Below are 17917 nucleotides of genomic sequence, written 5' to 3' on the forward strand. Positions count from 1 at the left end.
GCCCCCCCCCCTCCACTTCTTTGCCCTCTTTCTTTCCCTCCTTTTCTTTCTCTCTTTTCCTTCCTTCCTCTCTTTTCCTTCTTCTTTCCTTCTCTCTCTTTCCCTCCTCCTTCCCTTCTTGCTCTTTTTTTCTTTTCCTCCTTTCATTCTCTCCCACAGATCCCTCACTTACCCTGCTCCGGCGCTGGCCCACGGAGGCAGCGGGGAGCATCTTCTGGTCTCCCCCAGGCCGCAGCGCTCTGGCACTGGCCCAGGGAGGTGGCGACGGGCCTCCTCCGGCCTCTTCTGGGCCACAGCTCTCCAGCACTGGCCTGGGGAGGCGGCGACAAGCATCTTCTGGCCTCCTCTGGGCTGCAGCACTCCGGCGCGGGCCCCAGGAAGGCTGCGATGGGCACCCTCCGGCCTCCTCCGGGCTGCAGCGCTCTGGCACTGGCCTGGGGAGGCAGCGACAGACATCCTTTGGCCTCCCTGGGGCCACAGCGCTCTGGCACAGGCCCTGGGAGGTGGTGACGGGCCTCCTCATGCCTCCCTAGGGTCGCAGCGCTCTGGTGCCAGCCCCGGGAAGGCGGCGATGGGCCACAGGGTGGGGAGCTGGGGGCGGGGCTTGCTGCCGCCATCATTTTGCCAGCTCCTCAGCTCCCGGAGCGGCACTCTGGCACACTCCGGCCCCAAAAGACCCCTTGTAATAGGCAAAAGCTCAACAGGTATGGTCTCTGGAAAACTGGGTTTGATTCCCCCCTCCTCCACATGAAGCCAGCTGGATGACCTTGGGTCAGCCACAGTTCTCTCAGAACTCTCTCAGCCCCACCTACCTCACACAAAGTGTGGGGAGAGGAAAGAAAGGCAGTTGTAAGCCACACAGACTCCTTCGGGTAGTGAAGAGTGAGGTACAAAAAACAGCTCTCCTCCTCCTCTCATTGCTGTTATCTCCATGAAGCTGAAAATACTAGCCTGTTGGATTCATGCCTGTCATCCCACCTTTGAAAAGTATAACATCTTTGTGTAGCTTCTGCAACTACTGTGCTTTTAAAATCCGGTGGCTGGGAAGGCTAGGATGTGCAATGTTCTACATAACCAGTAGAGGGCAGAAGGGAATCAACTGAAGGGAGATGCTGTTTATGCTTTTAAAATAATGCCCATATTTAGCCTTTGACATTAACCCAATAAAATGCATTTTTAACCAATGTTGCTTTCAGAGGCCAAGATAAGCTTTGATATAATCAAATGCTTTTCTCTGGATCCCTGCTAGTTACATGTTTGGTTTAACTTTGATCTCTTTTTATTTGCAAACAGACTAGGAAATGCCACAGCACTGACATAGCCAACAGTGTCTGTGCAGCACAACCCTAAACCCACCACTTGCAAGACAGCCCCCAATATAGATCTCCTAAGCAACAGATGAGGAAGTGAACTGTTTCTGGGCTGTGTGACTCCAGCTAACACGTTGGGGGCTCACAAGACTGAATGCTCTTCCATACATAGCTATCTAGATCTCAGGAAGAAAGCTATGCTTGAACCCCTTCAACTTAACATCTAGCTTTGTTTGTGCAGGGAATTATTTTTGTGTGGGACCATTCAGTCATGTAAGCACTCACCCTACCCTCTGTACAATCCGAAATGGCACCATTGAGAAACAGGCTACTTACTCATCTGCTGTTTAGGAGAGCTGTTCCTGAAATAATAGAATTTACTTCTGAGCAAGTAGACATAGAGTTGCAGCACATGCTCCTTATACTGTATTTTGGGCTATACTTTGCCGCTTAAGGCAGATGCAGAGAGAGAGAGAGAGAGAGTGTGTAAGGAGTGTTGTTGCAGCTGTGCTTGTTTCACAGAATCCAACCCCCAAAATATATCACAGGAATCTCTGGGCCCACCTTATTTAAAATGGTTAGATTGCAAGCATAATCAAAGATCCTAATAGTGTAGCTGAAGATGGTTTCCCTAGATTTAGGAAGCCTAGCAATTTTAAAGCAATTATCTGTGCCCCAGGAATAAAAATCACCATTAATTATCTGGCCAACTTGCATGTTCATAAAAGGCAAATGAAATAAACTTCCTAGTATTATGCAGAAGGGAGAACCGCATACCTGAATTCTCCACCACTTCACAGTGATCTGCTACAGCCAGACTTTAATCCATAGAAAATTCATAGAAAAACTCTTTGTTTTTCTATGAGGTTTTTTGGGGAGGGGGTTATATAGGGGAATGTTAATTGTGTGATTCTGAGATAGTACAAACTGACAAGGGCTGGAGCAATGATTGAAAATACTCCCAAATGGTTCACTGCAGAGTGTACCTCTTTATCAGGAAAGGAGGGGTTGCTAGTGGAGAGGAATTGGCACATGAGCTCAGAGAGGGAGACACTCTGACCACCACAATGAATACTGTAATGTGCGAAGGGGAAATATGTATAGGCTGTAGAAGCTGCATACCCTGGAGTCTCAGTCAGTTTCAGTTCCAGAGGTTGTATGTACCATGTGTTTTCAGATGCATGAAACCCCACTGTGTGTTATAGTGGTCACTACAGATACCTATAGTGAACATATATTTCCATAATCTATGAAGCAGCCCTGATATCATCAGCATTTTTGCAAATCACTTAAATTATTGTGTCCCTTCCCCCCCCCTCGTTTGTCTAGGTGTGGATTCTTTACGCCTATGGGACCCGCCCACACCTGGTGAGCCAAATTGAGCAGTCTTTCTATGGTTTCACACTCTGGGCCATTGTGGTCAAGATCTCCCTGCCACTGGGCATCTTCTACCGCATGCACTCGGTGGCCAGTCTTTTTGAAGTCTACTGCAAGACCTGCGGAGCTCCAGCCTTGAGACAACTTAATGGGGAGGAAAGCACAGGTGGACATGCAAGAAATGCCCAAAGGAGCTGTTCTTTATAAAGATATATTTGTTATGCCATTTAACTATCCACAAGCAAATAATACATACACTTACCCTCACACATGAATAGTAGCCTACTTTTAAGATCAGGTGGTCATCTGGTGCATACGATTGGTAGATGAAACTTAACAGCATGGTCCGAGTATGTCTAAGAAACATTTGCTTCCATATGCTCTAATGGCATCTGTACGTCACTCTGTATGAGGGATGGGCAACTGACAATCCACATGAAGCAATTTTTTGCTGGCCCTTTTAGTTCTATGAACTTTTAATCAAAAGTATGCCAAACATATCGTCACAGTTTCACTGGGAATGTTATTTTTTTCCTAAGGGTATCCTTGTACTGAATCAGACCCTTGGTCCATCACAATCAATATTGTCTACTCAGACTTGCAGTAGCAATTCTAGGCCTCATGCAGAGGTCTTTCACATCATATATTACCTGATCCTTTCAACTGGAGATGCCGGGGATTGAACCTGGGACCTTCTGCATGCAAAGCAGATGCTCTGCCATTGAGTCAGGGACCCTTCCTTTACTCTTTTCCAGTTTCCCAACCAAGAGCTATTTGGAGAAGCACCATGTGTATTTTATATGAATTCCGTCTCATCCGTGTTCTGGAGAGGCAGTTCCAATTTAGTGGCTGGACTATATCGCTTATCCAGGGTTGCCTGCTGGCAGCCCATGAGCCAGATTCAGTACTCCGGCAACTCTATCTGGGCAATAGTTACACTGATAGATTTTACCGAAGGCATAATAACAATTCTGTTCACATTTTTGCTTGTAAGGAAAAGCAGCAGCGTGGCTGTATGTTTATAAAATATAAATTTTATTATATTGTTATCATGCATAATGTGGAAAGCAAAGGACCTTGAATGTATCTTTCAGGAAGTGCATTAGATCTTCTGCACTCTCAGTTGATGACCTCATGTAACCCAAGGGCATGTGCTCCATAAACCCCTTACAGATGAGTGATGTCAACAGTATTATAGAACTATGGGGGTCCACAAAGACATTTGAGGGGGGAAGGAAACTCATTTCCCCACTCCCATTGACCTTGCTTTTCCTTATTACTTCTGAGGGTAGTGGCTACAGTGTCTCCCCTTTCCTTCTCCCTCTAGCAGTCCCCCAAATGGGCTTTGAAATCTCACAAAGTAGTCTTGCAGTATCTCAGTTACACACCTTTAGGAAAGAAACAGAGGACTGGATTGTTCTGGCCCCTGGAATAGTGCTTGAGGATAGAATGAAAATAGAGAAATTGGCCATCCTTGCCTTAGCTTACCAAATATGCACAACGTGAGAATGTATAGAGCTGCTTTAATTGGAACTCTCTACCCTCCCATTGAAAATTTTGCAAGGGCCAAAGCCAACAATATTTTAGAAGCATTTAAATAGCTTCATATTTGGGCTAGCCTGTAGTAGCCAAGGATGTCAGTATGAAATAGGTATAATCCAACCACAGGTAACCACTTTAAAGATTTTTTTTTTTTTGCTGAAAGGATTTGATGTTTGTGTTCTGTTCCATTCTTCCACTGAAATTCATGAAATTTTAAAGTATTCAACTGCCTGCTGTATCTTAGTAAGATTTTATTCTTTATTATATAATGGGATTTCCCTTTATTATTTGCCTCCAGCTCTGGGGTTGGCAACCCCCAGTATGCATGGGAAATGGTGGCATAACAAACCATTTTGTTCAGCATGGCTGCTCCCTTGCTTCTCCCAAAAAGCTGGGATGGAGCCAAGATAGGCTGGGATGGAGCACATCTCCAAAGCAGCAATGTCATCAACCAGAGCTCTTTCTGGTCCCATCACCTGTAGGTGCTAGCAGCCCTGTCCTAGTGCTTGGTGCTGTACTGTGCTGGCACACAGCACAGTTGCTCAGTGCAGAGATGGGCATAGGAGGTTGTCAGTGAAATGTAAAGTGCCACCACCTTTTTGAAAAGTAAAAGCCATGAGTGCCACCACCCTTCACCCCTTAGCACAGTTCTCATCTCCACACCACACCTTTTTGTTTACCAGCATACCAGCACCTCACAGGTAGATGTTGCATTTTGTTCAGTGCATGGGCCAAAAATATTGCCTGCCCCATCTGCAGCTTATGAGACATGCCAACCTATATCATGGAAAAGAAGAAACTTCAGTACCCAAACCTGTGAAGGGCTATCAAAGTAGATGGAGGATTCTGTCACCACAACCACCTTGGGGTTAGTTTTGCTGGCTTGATTGCAATTTATCTGGTCTTCATAGTTGCCCTAATGCCAGAAGGTATTTTGTCTTAATGTCATCACTGCCCATCTAATCCATGTCACTTTTTGATACGGTGAGATCCAATAAAAGTCACTTTTTTCTTTTTTATCATCTCTGTAGATTTCTTCAAAATCTTCCCAAGACTATTTTTCTGTATCAATTAGTTGTTTATTCCATTGGAATTCTGTATTTTTAGTTAGAAAACAAGCCATTGCTGCCTATGAAAGGTACATAGTTTTCTGGCCCCTGAATTAAAGCAGATTCTGCCCCGCTGTCTTAGAGGATTCTAGGACATGCTCTCACTTTTCAATAGCCTAGCCAGATCAGACATGGGGGATCCAACACTCTGATGGAACCGTATCGATTGCCCTCACACAAAATCCCCCAAAACCTAGCTCTGTAGTTGATTTCTCTAGTATGGGAGCATCTCAGGAGAAAAGGTATCTGCTTTTGCTTGGAACCCTGCCTGTGCTTTTGGTTGTGCACTACAGTGATGGAGCAATAGAAAAAGAAGCTGTTCCTATATGGATGTACTGGGAAGCTCTACTTCCATCTGTGACAGAGTGTACCTTTTTAAAGAGGGACAACCCAGTGTATACACTTGAAGGTGTAATGGCATCCATATGCAGTGCAAGATTTCAAGGATCAGAAGTGCACCCAGTACACTGCCTACCCACTAGATCATACATTTCAACTGGGCAACTACCCTATGAATTTGAACAAGCACAAGTACTTCCGATGGGAAACACACCACATTTCAATAGGAATTAATTGATAATGGTTAATGATGGGATGAGCACAAGTATATTATTTACAAGCAGGGGACTCACAAGGACTTGTGGGGGACATATTCTTTTCCCCTTCTCCACTCTGTCCCTTCTCAGAAAACCCCCATAGGCTCTCACTTTTTCCTCCTTTTCCTCCCCCTGCTGGCTGAGTTGTGCAGTGCTGGCTGCCTGGTCAGATCCAGTTGTGTGTGCTGGGCAATGTACAAGAACTTGTGAGGGGAACCTCGGTTTCTCTTGTAAGGTGATGTCCATTGGGACAAAAAAACTGCAGCTTCAAGTATAGGTTAATGTGGTCAGAACTTGCTGAGACTGAGGGAAAAGATCTTGGGGTCATCATGGATACCTCAATGAAAGTGTCAACCCAGTGTGCTGCAGCAGTGAAAAAGGCAAACTCTATGTTAGGGAATATTAGGAAAGGGACTGAGGATAAAATGGCTGATATTGTAATGTATTGTAAAGAGCTATGGTGCAGCCTCATTTGGAATACTGTGTACAGTTCTGGTCACCCTATCTCCAAAAGGACATTGCAGAGCTGGAAAAAGTACAGAGGAGGGCAACCAAGATGATTAGGGGGTTGGAGCACCTTCCCTATGAGGAAAGGCTGAAGAGCCTGGGACATTTCCAGTTTAGAAAGGAGATGACTAAGTGGGGGTCATGATAGAGGTTTATACAATTATGCAGGGGGTGGAGAGAGTTGACAAAGAGAAATTTTTCTCCCTCTCCCAAAATACTGGAACTCAAGGGCATCCAATGAAGCTGATGGGCAGTAGTTTCAGAACAGACAAAAGGAAATACTACTTTACACAGAGAGTGATTAAAATGTGGAATTTGCTGCCAGAGGATGTCATGATGGCCACAGGAATAAACATCTTTAAAAGGGGATTAGATAGATTCATGGAGGATAAGTCTATCATTGGCTACAAGCCATGGTGACTTAGGGGAATCCCCACATTCAGAGGCACTAATCCTCTGAATCCCAGAGCCAGGAGGCAACATCAGGGAAAGGTCTCAGCCTCTATGCCCTGTTGTTAGCTGTCCAGAGGAACTGGTTAGCCACTATGTGAGACAGGATGCTGGACTAGATGGACCATTGGTCTGATCCAGCAAGGCTCTTCTTATGTTCTTATATATTCCTTACCCTCATTTCCCTCTAGATCCCTTTCCCCATGCTATTTCCTTCCCTTTTCCTGCTTCCTTCTCTCCTTCAACCCATCAACCAACATACCTTTTATTTGTTCTCCATCTTCAGCTACATTATTTATTTACTACATTTATACCACGCCTTTCTCAAAAATGTAGAACAAAATCAGTTTACATCATTCACCTCTCCTCCACTTTATCCTCACAACAGCCCTGTGAGGTAAGTTAGGCCCAAAATGTGTAACTGGCCCAAAGTCACCCAGCAAGTGTCCATGGTAGCTTGATGGAAACCTGGGTTTCCCAGATCCTGGGTGATTGAAACCTGAAATCTGTGGTGATTGAAACCTGGGTCTCCCAGATCCTAGTCTGAAATTCTGATTACTATACCACACTGAGTTTTGTGGGGTGGCTGGTGGTGAAAAGTAGCAGGCCTGGTGAATCATGGAACTCACATAGTTGTCCTGTGGTTGCTGGTGGGCCTGGTCCCAATGAGTCCTCCCTCAAAGGCCAAAATAGCCCTGGAAAGGGCTCTGTCCCTTCTCCCTGCCTTTTACTGATAGATACCAAGGCTTCAACTGGCAATACTGCTGTAGTTGCCTAGAGATAGCAACAGAGGTTTCTTAAAGATACAGACATGGCTTATATTATTTTTGGAGCTTCCCCCCCTCCCCATGTATGTTTGTTAGTTTGTTTTAGATTTCATATTTTTCTACAGACTTGGGGCATGTCTTGAGTTTGTAGAAAAGTCTGTCTTGTCTGTTCATAGCTCCAGTCTCCAGATTTAGGTATCTATAGATTTGGCCACATTGAGAATTAGGTATATTAAGGCCCTGTTCATACAAGGGGTTTTGGTCCGGGAGCTTGAGCATGTGCAGTTCGGCAGCCTCCCCCTTCCCTCCGACTCTTCCTCCCCGGGGAGTGACGCGCTGCGGCTTTGGGGGTGCGTGGGATCCCGCCGCAGCGCCCGTAAACTTTGGTGCGGCTTTTCACTGTGTTTTCCCTGCCATGTGGCAGGGGCCTAAATATCTGGTTCATTAATAGTGATCTAAGATTTTTTATTATATTTATTATAATATCTCCTTAATTCATTTCCATTTGTTGTAATTGTGGCTGTGATCCCCCCCCCCTTGTTTTCAATGCAATTTAGATGGGATTTTCAAACATTGTACTCCTTGGCCATGGTATCTCCCTTGCCAAGTTTCAGACAAATATGAGGAAGTCTCTCTGTTTCTTAGGGAATTAAATGTCCAGTTGCACAGCAGGCATGAGGGAAGCATAAGCTGGCCCAAGATTCCTGAGCAGAGAAAAGAGAAATGAGTTACCAGTTGGTTTCAATGTTTTCCTCCCAGCCTAGCTTACTTATAATATAGGAGGCCTGGCTGGGAAGAAAAATGCTTCAGACGCTGAAATGAGGCACAGCAGGGACAGAGCTTTACTCTCCTTGTCTCACATTCAGCTCTGTTTCTGAAGGGGGGGGGGAGATTTTCCCTCCCCTATTGCTTTCTTACATGTGAGTGGGAGGTTGCCTGTCTTTTTTCTCTGCCAAAGCTAAGAGTAGCAGGGTGTGTGTGTATGATTTGATAGTGGGGAAACATATAGTTGTTTGGGAGGTCTCAGATCCTGAACCAGCAGATTAGTGATGCGGAATGATCAGATAATCACACATCTAAGACATGAATGGGTGGACTTGTGTGAATACACAAGGATTCCACAAGATGCATATTTTAGCCTGTAGTTTATTAACTATTTTTTTCTGTATCTCCCCCCCCCCCAATAATGGGGCTAATAGCAATGAGGGAGTTAAATCAAGGGATTCAAGGAAGAAGGGTCCACCCCCCATCTCCTACCCACATCTGTTTTAAGGAAAATTGTAGACATCAAGAGATCTCAAATCCTTGTTGTTAATTCTTGCACTTCATCTGGCCTGGCCCTGCCTGTTTTCCTGGGCCTTACTGGCTACAATACACATGACAGATACTGCCTGGCACCAGGGAGGCAAGTGTCACAATTGCCTCCATTCCTCTGTCCCAGTCATAGTACTGCCTGCCTGTATGCCAGCATCTGCAACCAAATATTTGCTCTTGTGCTTAGCGGCATTGAACTAGCAAGAACAGAATACAAGAGCAGATCCCACCTAAATAGACTGCAATTCTAGGAACACTTTCCTGGGATTTATTTATTTATCATTTGGATTTCTAAATTGCTCAGACCCTGAATATTCAGGGCTCTGAGCGATGAACAACAGTAATAAAAACATATAACCAAACAACACCAACAATTTAAAAGCTAATTAAAACAATTCATGGTTTACAGTATTCATACAGCACTGGTACTTCCAATTACAACTGTGTCCCTGTCTCCTAGGGGGATGAGTGGGGGGGGGAGTGAGAGGTAGGAAGTGGCAGCCAAGAGGGTAATCATCACCGTCCTCAGCATAACTGTCACTATCCTCATGTAACTGTCGCTTGGATAGAATGGGGCTTACTTCTGAGTTGACCCACCTAGGGCTCAAAGATCCTTAAACTCAAAGCCCTCCCCAAGCCAATGAGTCTGCAGTTAAATTGTCATTTACTGCTGTATTTGGCCAAACAGACCTACTGCTGCAGTCATCTGGGGGCACAATCCATGTATATAAATCTTCTGACCCTTGTATACCTCAAGAATGCCAGGTGCCGAAAAAATGGGACACTATGAATTTGTCACTGCTGGGAAGAATATCGGTGGTAAAGATGAACGTTCTACCTCGTTTAATGTTTTTATTTCAAACCATTCCGATATTGAAAGAAATAAAAGTGTTAAATCAGTGGCAAAAAGAGATTTCAAAGTTTATTTGGGCGGGAAGAAAACCAAGAATTAAAATGAAAATTCTTTGTGACGCCAAAGAAAGAGGAGGATTTCAGTTACCGAACTTGAGACTTTATTATGAAGCAATTTGCTTTACCTGGATAGAGCAGTGGATAAATTTGGACAATAAGAAGTTGCTAGCGTTGGAAGGACATGATTGTAGATTTGGTTGGCATGCCTATCTCTGGTATGAAAAGACAAAAGCGGATAATTTTTTTAACCATCATTTTATAAGAAGATCACTATATAGGACTTGGTTGAGATACAGAAGATTTTTTAATGAGGTGAGACCACTATGGATTGTACCTGCAGAAGTAATTACACCGTATTCGAGACATAAAGGCGAAGATTGGTTGCCATATAGAGACATTTTGAAAGTAAAAGGAAAAGACTTTGTGATGAGAAAAAGAGAAGAGCTAGACTTTGAATATGATTGGTTAAGATATGCACAGATTGTAGACTTATTCAGAACAGATAAAAAAAGATATGGTTTTAGAGAGGATAAAAATGAGATGGAGGCAGTGTGGGAGGCAAAAGGGAAAAAAATGATATCTAATTTATATAAAGTCTTGTTAAAATGGTTTACAGAGGATGAGTTAGTTAAGGAGCAAATGCTTAAATGGGTAGTAAATATAAATAAGGAGGTGACTATGTCATCTTGGGAATATTTATGGAAAAATTCTATTAAAATATCAACATGTACTAATGTAAAAGAAAACTGTTATAAAATGATGTATAGGTGGTACATGACTCCAAAGAAAATAGCATATATGAATGAAAATAAGGCTTCTTTTACCATATGTGGTGGACATGTGACAAAGCTGTGACTTTTTGGACAGAAATTCATGAAGAAATGCAAAAAATTTTGAAATGTAATTTTAAGAAAGAACCGGAGATACTACTTCTAGGTCTAAAGATGGAAGAAGTAAATGTACAAAAAAAGACATTGCTATGGTATTTAATTACTACGGCAAAAATGACATATGCACAATGTTGGAAACAGGAGAGAATTCCAGATAAATGGGAATGGATACAGAAAGTCCTATTTATGGCAGAAATGGACAAATTAACTAAGAAGTTAAGTAACAAAGAAGATAAAGATTTTTTTGAAGAATGGAAAGACTTTAAAGAATATTTAGAAAGAAATTGGGATGTTAAAAATACTATACTGTATTTAGACAATTATTAGGATTGAAATGTACTAAGGTTAGAGCTGTAAGGAAAAAAAATGTTACCTTGAAATGTGAAAATATTTGTGGGCAGGGAGAAGCATTGCGGGAAGCCACCAAAAGGGGGGGGAGGAGTTAAAAGAAATGGATCTGACGGTTGATAGATAAATGTTGAACTTGTTAATCCAAAATAAAAAAGTTTTTGAAAAAAAGAAAGAATGCCAGGTGCCAGAATAACATTTCCCAGTATTATCAATTTAATTAATCCCCACCCCAGTATGGATTAGACTAAAGGTGTTCCTTGATTTCTGTTTTTCTTGGCTTCAACACACTAAAACAGCTACTCTTCTGAATACATTAGCAAATGGGGCATTTTCAGTTTGGGCTTTGATTTGTTGCTATCTTAATGTATAACCTTATTTAACAGAATTGCCAAATCATTTCTCCAAAAATCTAGCTCTGTGTATCCAGTGTATCTCTACAAATGCCAGAGCGAGAGCAAGTTATTTAAAGTGGTCTTTTCAGTATCAATTATTTTTGGAGAAGAATTTAATAACCATCTTACTGAGCAGTTAAGGGCAGAGGTATTATGCTTATGTGGGAGTGCCCTTAATACTGGGGCAAAGAAGGTGTATAGATGCAGTGGAAATAAGGCTTTCCAGCAGTCACTTTGGGAAGCTGGGTCCCTGCTATTCCATCCCATTTCTATTTTTGAAGAAATCCACTTATAACCTTTATCTACCAAAGCTTCTAAAGAGCCATGTCAGAATGCATGGTAAGGAAGGATTATATGCTGATGTTTTTAATGGATAGTACGTGCTTATCTACTAAACAAGTCAATGGAAAAGTGAATTGAATGCAACTTTATTCTAATGCTAAGTCAATGCACCTGATGTTCAATCCTCCCCCACGCAAAAAGTGTATTTTTGCTTTTGTTTCAGAAACATACCAAAAAAAGAAACAACATATTCAATCATCCAACTATCAAAGTGCAGAAAATAATTGCAATCACATATCTTAATGTCTTATAAAGCATTTCTGGTCACTAAGAAACCAGCACTATATACATCCCTTCTTGGCAACAGTATGCTCAGTTTGACTTCAGAACAAATATTGTTAGAGATATAGCCCTGCTTTTAAGACAAACAACTAGCAAGGTTACCTGTTTGAGCTGCTCCTTTTCTTCTGTGCTTGCTAAAAAGTACAGTCCTGATACACTTGACCGGCTTATTTCCTTCCACCTACAGTAGATTCAATGAGGAAGTAGTGGGAATAATTGGCAGCTATTCTGGCCTATGAATATGCTAGTTCCTGGTCTGACCAGCCAATCCATGTAATAGGTTGGGTGATGCAGCTCGCAACCACCAGGTTTTCAGGCTCAACTGTGTGACTGTCCCAGGTGAAGAAGTTTGCAGAGCAACATGGAAACAGGTAAGGGGGTACATGAGGGGGGCTAACTGTTCAGAGATTATTTACATCTCTATGAGGGCTCTTTGTCTCATAATTGTGTGTGGATCCTTTTGTGCCAGGTCAAGAGGAAAACTGCCTGCATAAACAAGGGCATAAGGCAAGGGAAGGTTTACCTGCAGGTAGAAGACTGCAATTTAATGCAGGTATTTCCAGGGACCAGACAGCTTGACCTGTCCAAGGTGCTGAAAGTTCCTTTTCCGCTGGCAAAAGGGGCCAAAGAGGGCAATTAGTTCATAGAGGCATGTTACCTACAAATGGCCTGGTGTCAGAGTGGGGCATAGTCCGTATCTATCCCACAAGTGTTTGTAAGTTCCCCGCCCCCGTGCTGTGTCTCTAATGGAAGGGATGACATCACTTATTTATTAAGGTCAGGTCACTCAGCAAGCAGGCTGCACTCCAACTAATGTGCAAGCAAGGCAACAGCCTTTGAGAGCGGAGCAGGAGGGGGAGAGAGGAGAGAATGGGGCTTGCATCTCACTGGTGCTGAATTGCCTGGAAAATCCCCCCTCCCCTCCCCTCTCTCCGGGTGATTGCGTGGCAGAAAGGAAGAGGTCTCCAGGGCTTTCCAGAGCTCTTCAGCTTCTCAGATAGAATGACCCTGTCAGCTCTGCTGTATCGAAGCCCTTGTTTGGGGCACAGAAGCTCTTACAAATTGTTATTCAGGAGGTTACAGTGGATGTGCTCAGAGTGAAAGCTTTAGATATTTACGCTGTCTGAAATTGCTGGAAATGTAGCATATGGGCTGAGAGATTACAGGCTAGTGCTTACAGCATGCAGAGTTGATTACAAGTAAAAATACAGAATACACTCTAGAGTTAAATGGGGGGTGGTTTGCAACTAGAGGAAAGAACTTTCAGTAACATCAAAGGAAGCAGAGTCTGATTCTCTTCTCAGTATTTCCCTTTTTAAAGGTGAAGTAACTCTGTTGAATGCTGCGAATTTAAGGTGAGATTCTAAAATTCAGATGAAGCAATGTTGAACCAGAATTCCTGCAGTGAATTGGCTGTCATAATTACACTTGCTTCAGTTTGGCTTTTGTTATTTAATAACCATTTGCCTCTGTCTCCCTCAAAGTTATGATGTGGCAACTGGACTGTCCCTGTGAGGTCTATTAGTAGGGTTTGCCAGTCATATGCATAGATTACCATATTTGAAATACCCTCATGTAAAGAATGCATAATAATGCATGTTCATAGTAATAATGTATGTTCTCAACTGAATAAATTTGCACAAACAGAAAAAAAATGTACCTGCATCTTGAACATTGTGGTTTATCTTTAAGTATTATTCTGACACTGGTACATCTCTACATTGTTTATTTTACCCCGATACTGATCATAGTGGGCTCAGAATTCTCCCATTGCATTATAAACATGAAATAGCCAAAATTAATTATTTTTGAATGTCATTCATTTTTAGTTGAAATTATTCATTAAATTAATTTATTTTGAATGGATTATGAGTTCAGTTTTTCACTGTTCATTAAACTTGTTAAAATATAATACTGAAGTACTGGATAACATATCCATCCATTGCTTTGAGTATTATTTCCAAAGTGAAACAGGGGATTATGATCCCTGCTCAAAGTATTAGATACCTTATACAACATGAAACAACTTCAACTTGGCATTGACCCATGGTAAACTTGTGTAGATATGGCTCTAAGTTATTCTGCTGCATTCTTTAGAAGTACATTAGGCTAATACTCAGTTCTGGTTTCAGCTGAACAGATGTAAATCCAGTCATTCTTTAGAAGTTAATTTTGACAGAAATTACCACATCATAAATCTGGAGGTGTACCTCTGAAGTCAAGAGAAGAGAAGATCGAGATATGTTCCAGACTATAGCCTTCCTGTTGTAACTCAGGAAATCATTGGATGTGATCCATTTTCTCTTCTAAATAAACCGTCTCAGTTTTGCTGAGCTAGTTTCATTTGTTGTGGTGGTGGAAAGTATCATCAAATCATGGCCAACTTATGGCGATCCCAGAGGGTTTTCAAGGCAAGACTCGTTCAGAGGTGTTTTGCCACTACTTGGCTGTACATAGTGACCCTGGACCTGCTTGCTTGGTCTCTCATCCAAATACTGACCAGGGCTGACCCTGCTTAGCAGCCAAGATCTGACAAGATTGGACTACCATGGGCCATCCAGGTCATGGCAGTTTCATTCATTCTCAGATAACATTTCCTTGCTCATTTTTTTAATCTGAAACCCCATGGAAAATAATAGTCCTACCACTTTCAAAATGCTATTATTTTAATTATTGCTGACACATTCACTGCTAGCAATGTGAGAATGCATCCATCAACCATATTATATAGGACAGCAAATGTAAAGTTCCCTGGAATTAAGATGAATGAGCATTCGATTATTCACCTGAAATAGAGAACCCAATAAGAGCTGTATGGCAGGGGTAATGGTGGTGGAAATTGGCAACATGGCACTCCCATATAGTTTGTAAGGCAAGAGATTAACTTTGTGGTCTTCCTTGGTGGTCCCCTGTCCTAATACTAACCAGGGCAGACCCTGCTTATCTTCCAAGATCTGATGAGATGGAGCTAGCCGTGGTTATCCACATCAGGACATAAGAGTAACAGTTATACTGAAATTCTTACAGTCACAAATTTTATTTGTTAAATTGGAATTTCTCGGTCTTGTGAATGGTAAAATGTTTTTAAAATACAATTGTTGTCCTAAATATTTAGAAACTTGAGAGAGAACTGGAGATTGGTTTCCTTGGATAGGATGCATCACAAAATGAGTGTACAGAATCTGACTTTATCTTTGTTATTATCATTCATGCAGCAAATCTGTGTGGAAGGAGCCTGGATCTGGACCTATGAAAAGCAAAATGTTCCCACTGGATCTTGCATTTTAAGAACAGATACATTTTACAAGGACAGAACTCAGTGGTAACAACAACAAAACAAAATGAGGTCACATGAGATAATACTTTGATTCATTAAAATATGTCCAACATCTGTTTCCACTGGTGGGAAGCAACATAGGGGCCAAAATGTAACAAAATAGCCCAACTCTCCTGAAAAAGTCAAGCTTCTCCATTGCCCAGAACTCAGCATTTATCCAAATCATCCACAGAGATTGTCCAAGAGTGAAACTCCCTCCATGAACAACCAGCATCCAGTAAAGCTATGGCACATGCTCTTGATTCTTTCGAGGGGGATATTATTTACCCCACTCACTCTCGGGGCTCCAGTAGTGATATCAGCACTGCTCACCGTCTCCTACTGAGCAAGCAGAACCGGATGGTGAATGGGAACTACCGAGGCATCCGTACTTCATCTCCCATGGGAAGAGTTATCCTCATCAACTCACCCATTGAAGGTATTACTGGGGCAAAGATGGGGGATAGGAGTAAACACTAGACACCTTTCCTAGCCAAGTTTCTACCTAGATTTCTGATGTGGTTTGAGATCAATCCATTGGGGGGGGGATCTATTGGTTAAACATCTTAGTGGCTTGTCTTCCATGTGTATGCTGGCAAATACAAAAATATCCATCCTCCATCTTAGGCTGCGGTCACACTGGAGGGCACACCTCCAATTGCACTGGTTTAAAGTGCTGTGGGGCAGACCAACCAGACAACACATCCTGGGGCAGTTTCCCTGCATGCTCATCTGGTGGTCATGTGTTCACGTTACTGCAGCACCTCAACCACAGAGTGCACTGCCCAGTCATTTTTGTTTTAATGCAGGTGGGTGCATGTGCATATGCGCTCATGCACATATGTGCATATAGGCAGCAACTCTCCAGAAAACAGTGGTGGAAACAGATCTGCGGGTTCAGACTTCCCTTCTGGGTTCCTTTTGTGGCAGGAGAGTTCAGACGTCTGGAAAAGCGGAGTGGAAGCACTGGCATCCGTAAACATCAGACTTTCCCTGGTGCCTGCTTACGCTGCTTCCAAAGTGGGGCAACATGGGGTGCCAACGACTGGGACACAAAAGGCAGCTGTTGCTATCTGATTGTGCTCTTTAAATCCACAGAGGTAACACTACTATATCACGGCAAATTGCTTGTGTGACCGCAGCCTTCATGTACCACAGTGGGAAGCCCAGCCAGTAAAATGTTTCCACAAGCATAGACAGCCTCCCTGATAAAGGTTTTAGTCATGAGGGAATTCCAAAAAGGTGGAGGAGCATGAGAAAAAAAGTACTGCTTTCAAGCTGAGGATGAAGAATCAGTAAGTGCATGAAGCAAAGAGGGTTCCTTGTTTACCACACTGAAGTGTATTTTGGAATGCTCCATGCATGCTTCTTATTGGGTTTTTTTTTTTAACTTGGGAGTTTCTGTTTTTCTATAGAGCCTCCCAAAAATACTTCACTGGGAGTGCTTGGCAAAACTATCATATACTTGGCTGAGAGAGCAAGACCACCCCCCTCTCTTTCCCAAGTTAGCACCCCTTTATTTCTGATGTCCTTTCTTCAACTGTAGGTGTCCAAAGATAGGTCTGGATTGGGTGCTGCCTCCCCTGCTCATGCTACTGGAGCCTCACCTGGGTGTGTCTCTCCTGGTGCCCCTGGTGGGACAGAGGCTGAAGCAGCCAAGGGCAGCCTCATCCAACAAGGCCAGCACCGAGGCCAGGACTGGTGGGGCAGGCCTTGGTTTGGCAGCGGCAGGGATGATGTCACAGGGCAGGCTCCAGCAGGGGACAATCCATCCAGGAGGCTGAGCTTGCTGTAGCCAATGCTGCAAGGTAGAAAGGGCCCAGCGACCCAGTAGTCCTCCCTGATGATTATCCTGCCTGCTTTGAAGGAGGAGGCAGGAGTCAGAGGAGGGCAGGACAAGGGCTAGGAGAAGATGTAGTGAAGATCACTGACCTCTTAGGCCAGGGATTGGCCAAGGCACCAGCTGGGGGAGGGGTGGAGACAACAGATGCTAAAAGGGAGAGTCCTGGTGACAGCTGGGGAGGAGGGCAAAGAGTGGCAGCCAGGTGAGACTGGACAGCAGAAGTGCCACAGTAGAGTCTCTGCTCTGACCCCTTTCTGATCTTTGGGCTCAGATGACAGCCTATGACCTAGAGACTACTCAAAGCCACATGTTCTTTCCCGGGATTTAGCCAGAGATGACCATACAAATATTAGCTCATCGGAAGCTACCGACACATTTGTACCCTACAGTCCCTTTAAGGAGATTAAGGTAACAAACACACACTGTACTCCCCTCGTACCCATTTTGTCCGCACAGACCTGTGAAGGCGTTTAGGCTCAAAGAGAGTGACTGGCCCAAGATCACCCAGTGACTTTCATAGCTGAGTGGGGAGCTGAACCCAGGTATCCCACGTCCCATTTGGACATGAGCCACTAAACGACACTTTTTTAAAAAACAACAACACTGAAAGACTCATT

General features: G+C 43.3%; 1 protein-coding gene across 1 annotated transcript in view; it reads left to right on the forward strand.

Moving 5' to 3' along the window:
* The window catches only part of PDZD7 (PDZ domain containing 7), a 57916-nt gene that overhangs the window by 9692 nt on the left and 30307 nt on the right, over positions 1-17917 (forward strand). Inside the window, exons 6-8 of the mRNA XM_015410344.1 lie at positions 2640-2861; positions 15731-15896; positions 16267-16270. Coding sequence (XP_015265830.1) covers positions 2640-2861; positions 15731-15896; positions 16267-16270 — 392 coding nt within the window. The remainder of the gene's footprint in view (positions 1-2639; positions 2862-15730; positions 15897-16266; positions 16271-17917) is intronic.

The sequence above is a fragment of the Gekko japonicus genome, unplaced genomic scaffold, assembly GCF_001447785.1.
Source record: "Gekko japonicus isolate JY-2015 unplaced genomic scaffold, Gekko_japonicus_V1.1 scaffold1568, whole genome shotgun sequence".
Taxonomy (NCBI): Eukaryota; Metazoa; Chordata; class Lepidosauria; order Squamata; family Gekkonidae; genus Gekko; species Gekko japonicus.